This window comes from Schistocerca gregaria, chromosome 6 (genome assembly GCF_023897955.1).
Source record: "Schistocerca gregaria isolate iqSchGreg1 chromosome 6, iqSchGreg1.2, whole genome shotgun sequence".
In the NCBI taxonomy this organism is placed as follows: Eukaryota; Metazoa; Arthropoda; class Insecta; order Orthoptera; family Acrididae; genus Schistocerca; species Schistocerca gregaria.
In genome coordinates, this window is record NC_064925.1 from 54591166 (window position 1) to 54604863 (window position 13698).

Below are 13698 nucleotides of genomic sequence, written 5' to 3' on the forward strand. Positions count from 1 at the left end.
ATTATACGAAACGAACTGCCTTTCTTTAAACTTTTTCAACCGTTTCTGATACGGATTTCATATAGCGCAGCCGTACTCCAGAAGAGGGCGGACAAGAGTAATGTAGGCAAGCCTTTTTAAGTGTGTTGCGTCTTCTAAGTACTCTGCCATTAAAACGCAGTCTTTGGTTCGTTTACCTCGCAAGATTTTAAGACAAAAAAGAATTAAAGACAATAGCTGCCTGTGGGCGTTGATTTACATCAGTGGGAGAAGTTGAAAATTCGTGTTGGACTGGGATTCGAACCCAGGGCTCGTGCTACTCGACAGATGCGCCGACCACTTCGCCATCCGCCCAGCTCGTCTTAGCACGCCTCCCGTCAGACGCAAATTCTCAACCTGTACCACATACTACTGATGTATGTCATTACTAGCAGCTTCTCGCAGATTCTCATGACAATTCTAAACTGACGTGCATCAGCATTGGAGGAATCACTGGCTGAAAGGACACTACAAATATAATTAAAATGATGACAGCCAACAATACCTCCAGATCAGATGCACACAAGGCCAAACTCTGACGGGAATCGACGAGATGCGAGTAATGCGGCGGTACGTCAGCAGTACGTGGTATACTTTGAGACTTTGCGTCTGAATGGACGCGTGCTGCGACAGTCCGTGCGCTTGTGGTGGCCAGTGTGTCTGGTTTATGTCTGGATGGTCAGCGCGTCTGCCTAGTGAGAAAGACCCCATTTCGAATCCCGGTCTGGCGCATATTTTGAAATTGCCCTATTGATATAAATCGATAAGCACTGCCAGCTAATATCTTTAATTCCTTTGTGTCTTTATTCTTAGTGGTTGCAGGACCAAATTTTTCTGTGAGATAGTTCCAATTTAACATCATTGTAACTGTAAACCTTAGGTGCTTCCTTGGATAGACAACCTTTAAATTTGTACCATGTTTTATTTAACCTAAATGTAATGGCTATTTTTTAACACACATGAGGAAAACAACACACTTTTTATTCTTAAGGATCAATTTTCATTTTTCGCACCATGCAGTTATTTTTTATAAATCATTTTGTGATTTGTGTTGATGATCTGACGATTTTACTAGACGGTAAACTAGAACATCATCTGCAAACCATCTAAAAGAGCTGCTCATACTATCTCTTAAATCCTTCTTATTAGGTGTGTTTAAAAAATACTTTCAGGGAGTTTAGGGGTAGCTTCCTTAGACGAAAAACAAGAAAAAGAAGCTCGTATAAGCATATGCTGCAAAACCCTTCGAGTTATTGGTTGGTTGATTGGTTGATTTGGGGGAAGGGACCAAACAGCGAGGTCATCGGTCCCATCGGATTAGGGAAGGATGGAGAAGAAAGTCGGCCGTGGCCTTTCAAAGTAACAATCCCGACATTTGCCAGAAGCGATTTAGGGAAATCACGGATAACGTAAACCAGGATGGCCGGAAGAGGGTTTGAACCGTCGTCCTGCCGAATACGAGTCCATTGTGCTAACCAGTGCGCCACCTCGCTCGGTTTTGAGTTATTAATGAAAGTCTACGTTCAAAGGCTTTCCACGTACAATCAAACAGTTTCACTTTTATCTACCCACCCACTTGACCCATTGTATACTAGAAGACGTTGTGTTGCCGAGAAGAGTTGTCATTCGTCTGTCTTCCGTTGGAACAAGGCAGGATATCGATTCCTTGAGCAGGCAGATAAGACTTACGCACGGCTGCACGAGTGGTAATGGAACGAGGCCGCACGTCTCTATCAGACGGCGTTTGCAGACCAAAGATAGCCGGGTTATTCAGCCCTTAGTTGCGTTGCCGAGACAGGATTCGTAGCACACGGACTACTGACCGCGCCTCATCAGCAGGAGAGTGTTTCAGACGATTTCGAAGGGGAGCGAGGTGTCCGCGCAAAAGAAATGACCGTGGCACGTGGTATTTCTCTAAGTTCAGCATGGACGGTACTTCACAAGCAACTCGTGTATCCGTGTCAACGTCTGCAGGACCCTTAATGCCTACCTATCTCCCATCACGGGAGAATTTTTGCCTATGGTTTGTTGCATCAACTGCCATTTCGTCGTCTATATCTGCAGTTTGGTTTACAGATGAGGCAAGTCTTGGAAGAGATGACATAACAAATTTGACAACCAACGCATTTGGGCCTATCGCTCTCCTTATGTTGCAGTACAGGCTACGGACCAGCATCAGTGCGTGGCTCGTAGGGTCGTACAGGTGCTCTCTACAGGGTCTATTCAGAACACCCCTGAAGACATACTAGAAGATGCGTCCCTGTAAATAAGAGGAAACACGAGGTCTGTGTGTGGCGGTGCTCCAGTGGATTTCAATGACAGTGTTCGAGATGCACTGATTAGTTCCTACCATGAGAGATGGATAGCTAGAGCAGGACCAGTTCCATACGCTTCACATCCCTTGTCCCTCAAGACCTCATTCATTTGGATTTTTATCTCTGGGGGTAGCTTATTGGTCTATCCAGCACACCGTATGGGCGCAGAAATTCTTGATGGACGTCTCATGGGGACCTGGGAAACCACTGGAAGCCCATCAGGGTGCGACATTCGACATATGCATGAGTATTTAGAAGAAAGAGGAGAACGTTTCTGTAGTATCCTCGTCCTCACTGTAGAGCCTTGTAGCGTTAGGAAGCAAGAAAGAGGATGTTGTGGGTGGCCGGTACCCTCTTTCTAGAACACAAATGAACACGTGGATTAATTTCTCTTTATTTACGTTTACTGGAAACGTTTATTTAACTTGAAGAGTGTCCGTGTATTGTGGTACAAGGTCTTCCGTGACAGTCCTCTTGCAGACGATATCAGTTATCATGCTATGACAAAGTTTAGTCTCGCTATAGTGACTAAGCTGGTCGCTATGTACTGTCGTAACCTGTGACGTGAACTTGGACCTCTCTGATAATTGACTGTGTGTCGATCGGTTCACAGAGCGGTCTAAGTTAACGTCAAATGCTACGACAGTACATAGCGACCAGTTTAGTGACTATAGCGAGACTAAACTTTGTAATAGCAAGATAACTGATGTCATCTGCAAGAGGACTATCAGGGAAGAGCTTGTACCACAACACATGGACTGTTCCAGTTAAGTAAATGTTCACGAAAATACAGAACCGTATCGATCCACATTTGCATTTGTGTTGTAGAAAGAGGATATCGGTCACCAACACCATCCTCTCCCGTGCTTCCTTACGGTACGAGCCTCTACAGTGTCGAGCTTTTATTATGAATGGATGTATTGGTGAGCTTCAATCACGTAAATTGTAGACTTTAATTAACAACACGAAAATTAGATTTTTGGACACATGAACTATTTTTCTAGATATGGTGTTAGCAAGCTGCACCAAAAATTTGTGAAAATAATTTTGACACAGCCTGTAGATTAGGAACACCAGAATGACTACGAATTTCTTGGGGAACTGTGGATAACCAGTTATGTTTCAGTCGGTGACTTCGCGTTAATGAGTACGGACTGTGACTTTTCTGACAGGGTTAGTGAGGAACGCCTTTTCCAGATTTGGAAATATGGGATGAACTTGGCAGGAGTGATTCCTCGGTGGGAAGAAGGAGCCAGCTGTGTTTCACAAGGACTGTACTTCTGCAACTGCGCCGGCTGTGTTAAAGGAACGCTGCCAGAGGAATGCCCACCTGTGAGCAGCGTGGTGGCGTCGGAGGCGTCCTCTGTCTTGGTGTCGTCGTCCTCCAGCAGCGCGGCCTGCTCGCGCACCGGCGTGTCCACCGGCAGCTCCTCGGGCGACAGCGTCTGCTCCGTGGCGTCGCCGTCGCCGGCCGCCGAGGCGGACGCCGCCCCCGAGCAGGGGGACGCCGGAGGCAGCGGCGACGCCGCCGCCCGGGCCGCCCGGCCGCCCTCCTCCACCGTGTCCATGATGGAGTCGTACTCGGGAAACGAGAACTGGTCCACGTAGACCACCTCGCGGCACAGCGCGTCCATGCGCAGCACCGAGTTCTCGCCACCGGCCCACGGCGCGGGCGCGCTGCCGCAGAGGAAGGTGGCGGCGCTGTCGCCCAGCAGCGAGAACGGCTCCTTCATCTGGTCGGGCGTCAGGATGCCCAGCGACTCGTCCAGCTCCAGCGAGCCCTGCCTGTTGGCCAGCCCGCCGCCGCCGCCGCCACCGCCGCCTCCAGCGCCGCTGCTCGGCTCCTCCGCCTGCTCCGACGACAGGTCCACCGAGTTCTCGTCGTCGTCGTCGTCGTTGTCCACGTCCATCTCCTCCGTGTCCTCGATTCCCAACACCGGTGCCGGTGCCGGCTGCGAGTCCCACTGACGCTGTTTGAAGTCACCGAGGTCCGCCGAGGAGTGCCGGCCCTCGTACTGTAAAGTAACACCCACAAGCGACGGGTAATGCTTCGTTGTCTTCCTACACACACACTCCTACACACACACACACACACACACACACACACACACACACACCACGGCTCGGCAGAGTGGCGAACAATCATAGTAACTGTGTTGCGTTCCATTTGCTTCTTCACTGAGCTCTCCACTGCCGGTGTCAGTCATGGCGGGGGTCTGCTGTTTCACTAGGATGATCAGTATCAATCGACTCAGTGCATCCGTCTAATAAACGGGGGCGCGATACTGAGGAAAGCCATAGATGTTTTCCTAATATCGAAGCTGGATTAACGGCAGGATGTAACATTCTGTGCTGTTTTTATACATTTATTTCAGCTCTCTGTTGTTTGAAAATAAACAGTTTTACGATTTATAGTTGTATTCATTCTAGAAAAATACCTATTCAAAAGTATCTCCTAATTCAGCTTGGGTAGAGTATCATCACGATTACATTCCTCATCTATCGTATTTCCTTAGGTGTAAGCTGTCAGTGGCACGGCTGTTTTTATCAACAGGCGTGATATTTGCATTATGGAGTCAACATTGCCAACCACTCATACGGCGCGGTGCGTACACTGTAACACGAGGGGTTCACTTAAGAGTGTAACGTGTTCAGTTTAAACGAACGGGGGAAACCGCCTAAAACCCTCTCAGTCTGACCGGTGCACCACCGTATCCTGCAAGCTATCGCACTACGCGTTACGCTGTGCTCGCAATTATTAATGCATATTAAAATAAACGCAAACAGGCTACGAACCAATTCCCCTGGCCAAAGTCGCTAACCCACACTGAGTTCGGAACACAGAGGCGGAAGTAGGCAGAAGTAATTATTGTGACATTTATTTGATAAGCTGCATGGCGAAGTACGGTGCCTGAACGACCAAACGAATTGTGCCGTTACGAAAACAAATCTTACAGTGAAAATAAATGTCATGCGTTGATTTGCAACGCTACTGGATTTCTTGCCGTATGGAAGGAGACCACTCAAGCCAAGAAAGAGAGATATTGAATCAAGGAAGATGCAAGAAAGTGGTATGAGAGATCCAGAAGCAGCAGATAACGGTTCCAGTTTTCAAACCGTATTCCTTGTTTCTGCAAGGGAGCTAATTAAACTGTTACTAGCTGTCGCTCGTAAGTAGTCGGGTGCAGATTTTTGTCTGGTTTGTACTGCTTCTAGGGACTGATCGCTAATGACAGTCTTGCAAAATTAGGTCTTTCCCCCTATTTACGAACAATAGGTTACAGATATTTTTTGCGGAATTCAAGCGGCTAGTCCTTACAGATATTACTGGGTTTTCTGGCGTTGTCACTACCCTATATTCAACGGTATTGTCTGGGACAGTAACAGAGAGCTCCAGATCATGTCCACCTGGTCGTTTACACATTTTGCCAACGTGACGTTTCTCGGCCTCTGTTAGTTTACTGCATACCGAAGTTGCTCTCACTGATGACACTTTCCCTCCGATAACAAAGATGTGCTCTGCCTTTCTAGTGGTATTCTCTTTACTCTCTGCCGCATTACTTTCCTTGCCTATGAACTTAATCTGTGTGGAATTAACCGGCACGTCTGGACAGACGTTTACTTAAATTCAAATGTGATACCAAGTTATGGGACATGTTACCTAGCGTGCCACTGACATCGTAACACACCCTCCGGATCACTGTGCTGCTCAAGTGTAACAGATGGGAAACGAAGTTTCCTAGTCTCATTTTTTAACGCGTTTGAGTTTCTTCAATTTTTTAAAATTTATTTTGGCTCTTGTGCGAGATGTATGTCGGAGGGAGTAGTACTTCATGACATTACAAGCTTGACAAGAACGGCATTCTTGTGGAGCAGGAGACCACAGCGATTGTTTTCAAAATACGTATCCCTCACAGTCACATTTATTTCTAACAAAATAACTGGTCTCTACCACCAGTCATCCTCAGATTATGAAAAACAGGGCATCGTCAACACTGACAACGCGGTCTCCGCAATGCTCTGACTGAACCACGGCCTGGATCTGATTATCTGAGGATAGTCGATGCCAGCCGAAACACGTCACTTCTTTAGAAATAAATATGACTGTACTGGATAAGTGAGTTATTTTCCCAATCAAACAATGAGCGCCGAACTGCAAATCGAACCCGGAATCTTTGGCTGTCATGGGAAGTTCCTTCCCAGGCCAGGCACGATCCAAGACCGGCCTCACCAACAGTGAACTCGGTGTCGCGAAGACGGCGTTTGAAATCCTCATCTGGCCATCCACACGTTTCTTGCTTTTCCCCTAAATCGATATAGGCAAATGTCTGGAAAGTTATTTTCTTCCTATCATTTCCAAAACTGACCTTGCTTCTTGTTTCTTGTGATCTCATCGTCGACGGGTCGTTAATATTCAGTACTTTTTGGACCTGTTCGTGCTCTCCTCTTAATGCAACCTGGTTACAAAAATGGTTGAACGAGGCTTTCGTAAGCGACCTCTTTCGTGCTTAAATTACACCTACGATTCTTCTACGATACGTGAAACTTACATCTGCCTTCCGCTTGCTTAAATTTAACTGGAACTTCCACATACCATAGCAAGTGAAAAAGATACCGCCAAGCGTGCACGAAATAAGATACGAGACATATGTTCGTAACCACTCTGAGTCAAATACACGAAAGGGTACAGTGTTGGCAGCACAGACGACGGTGGCTCACCTTTGTCAGCGGAGAGGGCTCAGAGGGAATGGTGAAAGTGTAGCCCGCCCTGTGTTCCAAGTAGCGGGGCCGCTGGCCAGCGCCGCCGCCGCTGCTACTGTTGTGGCTGCTGGTGCTGCTGCTGCCGCCGCCGCCACCGCCACCACCACCGGACTCTTCCTGCTCTTGACGCGTGCGCGCCACGTGGCAGGGCTCCTCCTGCTCGAGACGCCCTCGCGCCACGGCGCGCGGCGCTGCCGCCGCGCACCTGGCAGCGCGCACGCGCAGCCTCTCGTCTTCTGGCGTGGCAGCCTCCGACCCGGTCCCGGCGTCAGGCGGTGGACGGAACGGCGTCGAGGAGTAGAGCGGCTGCCAGCGGCCGCCGCTGCCCCTGTGCGTCACACCGGCCAGAGTGAGCAGGCTGCGGCATCACAGCAACAGGCGAAAGCAACGAGGCCTACTGATGCGAGTTTCCAGAGACTTAACGTGCTAAACCTGTGTGTATTTTTATGCTGTGCAGTGTTTTGGGATCTATGATCCTTATAAACTGGAACTGTTTTACCACCAACTGGATCATCAAGGTACCTTTTGTATAACGATTGATTTCGCTTATCTTCAAAAACAATCTGCAGATGAAACTTCCTGGCAGATTAAAACTGTGTGCCGGACCGAGACTCCAATTCGGGACCTTTGCCTTTCGCGGGCAAGTGCTCTACCAACTGAGCTACCCAAGCACGACTCACGCCCCGTCCTCACAACTTTACTTCTGCCCGTACATCGTCTCCTACCTTCCAAACTTTGCAGAAGCTCTCCTGCCAAACTTGCAGAACTAGCACTTCTGAAAGAAAGGATATTGTGGACACATGGCATAGCCACAGCCTGGAGGATGTTTCCACTTCGGCAGGAGAGCTTCTGCAAAGTTCGGAAGGTAGAAGACGGGGTACTGGCAGAAGTAAAGCTGTGAGGACGAGGCGTGAGTCGTGCTTGGGTAACTCAGATGGTAGAGCACTTGCCCGTGGAAGGCAAAGGTCCCGAGTTCGAGTCTCGGTCCGGCACACAGTTTTAATCTGCCAGGAAGTGCCATATCGGCGCACACTCCGCTGCAGAGTGAAAATCTCATTCTGGCATCTGCAGATGGTTGTGTGGTTGGTTGGGGTGGTAGGTGAACAGACAGCGAGGTCATCGACCCTACGATCCAAGGTAGCACAAAATTAAGGGACAGCCAACCCAACAAACAGAACTGTACAGTCTACATGAAAGGGAAACAAGCAAAGAGGCAGGAGGAACGTCGAGTCAGTAGGATAAGCAATAAGGTCCGGGGGATAGCGGGGGGTGGGGGGAGGGAGGAGGGCGAATGGCGGAGATTGGCGAGAGAGAGGGGGGGGGGGGGGGGTCAGAGGTCCAACAGGTCGCGGGAGGCCGACACCGCTGCCGATACAACTCGACCCCTGCGCTGTGCAACGATAGCAACACTATGAATACAACAGCAGGGGAAGAAGACAAGAAAATGGGAAACGAAATGGGAGAAAATACCAGACAAAACGTAGAGGAAAAGGGAGAGGGACCTGCCTGGCATGACGGCAGGACCAACGCTAACTCTGAGACTCAACTTCTGCAAGCAAATACGAATATTTAAATTTGGGAGGATAGACCACTTTGTTGGAGAAAATCAGGGACACACGCAACGATGCAGGGTTTTTCACTAACACCTAAGCTAACGAGAATGACACGCCATATTCAATGTATGGGCCCAAAAGGCGCTGGTAGTCCAGCAAAATGTGCATACTGTGAGGCGCCTCCGCAACTACAAAGGGAGGCATCTCATTGTGCAGTAAAAAACCATTGGTAAACCTGATAGAAGACACCAGAGGGTGGTAGATTCCCGCCGGGAGAGGCAGAAGGAAGAACGGCATGTGGCGGGAGTCCCCTTGATTGCACGAAGTTTATTGGACAAGAGGTGGCCTCTAGGCCACAATGATTAAGCAAACAGGAATTTGACATGAAGCCGCAAATTTGTGCCAGCAAGGATCACAAGAAATGGGGATTAGGTAGCTGCCCTCATAGCTAGACAATCAGCAAGCTCAATACCCGTGCCACCCATGCGACTGTGAACCCAACAGAAATCAACTGACCAATCAGCATGATCAAGATCGTCGAGAAAGCAGTGGATCGCAGACACTAAGTGGTGGTGGGAAAAACACCAGGCGATAACTGAAGGCCACTCGTCGAGTCCATATGTAACCAATCACTGGTTACAGAGGAGCATTTAATAACGCAGAGGACTCAGGGGAAAGCAAGGAAAGAGCAGATTGTGATGGCACAGGAAACTTGAGGCTGGGACCACAGAATTGAAATATGGGGGGGGGGGGGGGGGGGCGGTCCCTGTGTAAACTGTAAGAATATTGAGAGGGCTAGTGCGAAAGGCACCAGTCACCAGACAGACACCACAATGGTGGACTGCATTAAAAAAAAAAAAAAGTGTCAAATGCCCCTAGGACTATGGGACTTAACTTCTGAGGTGATCAGTCCCCTAGAACTTAGAACCACTTAAACCTAACAAACCTTAGGACATCACACACATCAATGCCCGAGGCAGGATTCGAACCTGCGACTTTAGCTGTTGCGAGGTTTCAGATTGTAGCACCTAGAGCCGCACGGCCACCCCAGCAGGCGGACTGCATCCAAGTAGAGCAGTGCAGAGGGGGAGATAATCCATAAACTTGACAACCACAGTCCAGACAGGACAGAAGTAAGGGCCAATATAGGTGGAGTTGGGTCTAGCAACCCACACTATAAGAGGAAGGAAGGACATTTAGTTTAGGGATACAGCAGGTCTACAGAAGGCTGATATGGAACACACAAGTCAGCTTCTTGTGAAAAAGAAGACCCAAGATATGGAGCTGGGGCCCACCATCAGGACTTTGGTGTCTATCTAGATCTTTGCAGTGGGACGGGAAGTAGACACCGAAATACACCATCTGTGTGATTATGTAGGAGAGTCCATATGGAAGTGTGTCAGATGGAACTCTGGAACGTTCACTCCACAGAGGCCGCTAAGTGGAAACTAGCCCAGATACAGAAATTATCCACATGTAGACCGGGGGTGACCAATGATCCAACAGAGGCCAAGTGACTATTGGTAGGAACGTGGAAAAGCACATTTCACACACAGCCCAGTGGAACGCCATTCTCCTGGGTCCATGGAGAGCTGAGAGAAATGCCAACCCGAACTCTGAATGATTTATGGGACAGAAACTTGCCAATGAAAATCTGGAAAGGTCCTTGAATAGCCCACTCATATGGTAAGAAAGAAGGTGTTTAAAGGTAATAACACGGGCAAAGGATGGGCATCTCTGCAAGGTCGATGACGATCATTGACGGTCAAGGCAGTGGCCATGCTCCACCTTAGGACTAGCCACTTGAGAGGGGCCAGCTAAGGGGTTAAAACAATGCTAGCAGCGTGAGTAATCATTTGAGACACGTCATGAACAATTGCATCAATACAGCCCGAGAGAGGGGTGGGGGGGGGGAGGGGGAGGGGAGAGAGCGGGTAAACACGATCTCAGTCAGAATGAGATTTTCACTCTGCAGCGGAGTGTGTGCTGATATGAAACTTCCTGGCAGATTAAAACTGTGTGCTGGACCTAGACTCGAACTCGGGACTTCTGCATTTCGCGGGCAAGTGCTACACCAAGGAGACGAGGTACTGGCAGAAGTAAAGCTGTGAGGACGGGGCGTGAGTCGTGCTTGGGTAGCTCAGTTGGTAGAGCACTTGCCCACGAAAGGCAAAGGTCCCGAGTTCGAGTCTCGGTCCGGCACACAGTTTTAATCTGCTAGGAAGTTTCACGACCTCAGTCAGCAAGAAGGAAAACCCAGCAGCGTAACCTGGCATTTGGGAGGCAGGAAGGGGATGAGAGAATCAATGGGAAGTGGTCTTATCACAGAGGTCGTTGTGTGGCAACCGGTGTAATCAATGGGGAAATGGTGAGGAAGTGGATGAAAGGTCAAAGGCAGAAAAAAGGCTGTAAGAGGCATTGGTAGGGGAACCATAATTAAGAAGACACAGATCGTGGCTGATAAAGTGAGGAGAGGAAGGGGATAGGGGGAGTGGCAATCACAGAGGAGGGCATGGGGGCTACATGGGAGGGGAGATAGGAGAAAGCGTTGCAACTCATTAGAAGGGGATGGAGGTCATAGAGACAGAATGAAGACTGCTATATTTATTACGATCCTCAATGTAGGAGAAATGATCAAGGGAATTACACCCCCGTATCATTTTTCCTCTCCAGGGAGCATGGAGAGTGATGGTCATAACACACATGAGCGCTGGAACATAGTTGCTCCCCTCTTAGAGGTGGCGTCCATATTCACCACAGAGGGTCTGCTGTACAGTGGGAAGACATGCACCCAAAATGCAAAAAACGGAAACACCTCAGGGGTCGTACAGTCGTACAGCTTCAATGTCATAACCTGGACCTTCTGTTGGAAGGTATGCCCCTCAAATACCAGAATAAAGGCCCTGCTACTGATGCAACTGTTCTTACAGATTTTCTGAATACACTAAACAACGTAAACGTACCTGTCTTTCCAGATTGGCCCAGACTTCGTCAGGTTGAGATCCCTATGAAAAATGACAGGCTGAACGATATTCAAAGACTGGTAAAGCATAATGGACACTGGGCGACTGGTCACAGGTGTTAGAAGCTGTAGACTGGGCAGCAGGAGAAGTTTTGACCAACAAAAAACCTGACTGCATCTTATTCAGAGAGTCTACTTCGCTAAACTTCAAAAGTTTCCACGAAAAATAGTGGCTTAGTAACAGTGGAAGTGGCAGTGGCATTGGCACCGCAAACTGGGTTGCAGGGAAAGCCTCTCACCCCAAACCTGCAAGTCTGGTCTCCTTCCCAGGGGGCAGGTGGGGAAGGGGAGATCGCAAAAAGGCTGTAGAAGAACGGAGTGTTGTTTGGAACTTCATCCGTTTCATACGCTAAGTGTCCGCCCTGATACCAACCATTCCGAAAAGGTGGCCTCCCTGTGGTGTCAACCAAATACAGCAAGGGACATCTGACACGGGGGCTGTTGCCAAGAGCTCCAAAGCTTTAGAATGGCAGGCAACATGTTCTAGTAGCTTAGGTGACAGAAGTGTGGTAACTGTGATGTCAGGGGCTCAACTAAAAGGTTATGTAACGACCCCAACACACAGACTGGTTACTGTGCTGGCTGTATAGCGTTGAGGGACTAAGGTGTCAAGGCGAAGATGGAAGAGGTGGTAAGGCCACATGCCGAAGACTAAGGTGTTCTTCCCCAGTTCGCTCACACTACAGATTCAAAATTTGGAAGGGGACGTCAAAGGAGAACCAAATACAAAAAAAAAGGAAAGTGAATAAAAAAATTACATGAGGAAGAAAATCGTAAGGGATAGCTGAAATCAGGGGTATAGTGGGGTCAACTAACCGAGGATATCGCGACAGGTGAAGGGATGAGGCGAGGGGGAGGGACGAGGACACGGAGGGAGGGACAGGGGGAAGGGGGAAGGGAACGCAGCCTGGGAAGGGGGGGAGGGGAGGGGCGCAGTAGCTCAGAGACGCGCGCGTGCGTCGTGCTATCTCACGGAAGACCCGTGAGAGCCCTGGGGAGAACGTCAGCAGAAGCTGTGACCAGTGTATCAATTACAACGTATCACTACTTTTATGAAAGGTCGGCGACTGACGGCAAATGCAGTTATCGGGAGAGGTTTAAGCTCCTTACGTTCCATGTTCGTCCAGGAGCACGGTTAAAATTCAGTGAGAAGCTACGTCAAAGATGATGACATCGCCATCCTTATAGTGATTGAGAGGAATAATTACCGTTGTTTGAGATGAATGGAACTGATTGTAATCAGTACAGAATACTGAGCTAAAGTAAGACTAAACCAAAGAAAGACCAGAGTGGTATCAATACTGGAAATGACGATGCAGACGAAGCGAAAGTAGTGTGCTACGGCGGAACGGACAAAGCAAGGTGGTAACAAAAACGATTAACATGACAAAGAGAGGATTCCTGGCCAACGGAACTGTGGTAACGTCAAACATGAGTTAATTTGAGGCAGGCATTTGTGAAAATGTACTACGTCTGGAGCACACAATTTTAAGACAGTGAATCATGGACGATGAAACAGAGAACGGAAGCTTTTTGAAGGTTGTGTTATAGACGGATGCTTAAAATTTAGTGAATCTGTTAAAAATGTGGACTTTTTCGGCAAACTCAAAAGATTTGACGGTACTTCCTTGTTCACAGAAATATTAACTAAAAGAAAAAAATCTGCAGAATTTGTCACATTAGTGAGTTGCTCTGTCTTTCTGGTACTCACGTAGTATAATTCTAGGACTCCTCTGCTTTCTCCAGAACTGAAATAACTGCTTTTCAGTTCTCAGCGATTAGTTACATTGAGTAAATCATGAATATTGAAATTTTTGCAGTGCAAATCATTTGTGTTGATACTATTTTAGATATTTTAATTCAGCAAGAAATACGACGTACAAGGGCCACAAGATATAGTGGTGGTTCTGAAGAGAGCAGAAACGTGTCGTAATAAATAGAAAGAACTTGTGAAATCCTTACAGAAAAAAAAATTTAAAACTTTCTGTAGCCTTTTTATGTCGTTATTACCTGCTCTTTGACATTCAGT

At 48.2% G+C, this 13698-nt stretch overlaps 1 protein-coding gene across 1 annotated transcript in view; it reads right to left on the reverse strand.

Annotated features, from left to right (window-relative positions):
- LOC126278722 (histone-lysine N-methyltransferase SETD1A-like) overlaps positions 1-13698 on the reverse strand; it is a 493303-nt gene that overhangs the window by 16179 nt on the left and 463426 nt on the right. The window contains exons 3-4 of the mRNA XM_049978997.1: positions 7053-7422; positions 3664-4348 (exon numbers count right to left, since the gene is read on the reverse strand). Of these exons, the coding sequence (XP_049834954.1) occupies positions 3664-4348; positions 7053-7422 (1055 nt within the window). The remainder of the gene's footprint in view (positions 1-3663; positions 4349-7052; positions 7423-13698) is intronic.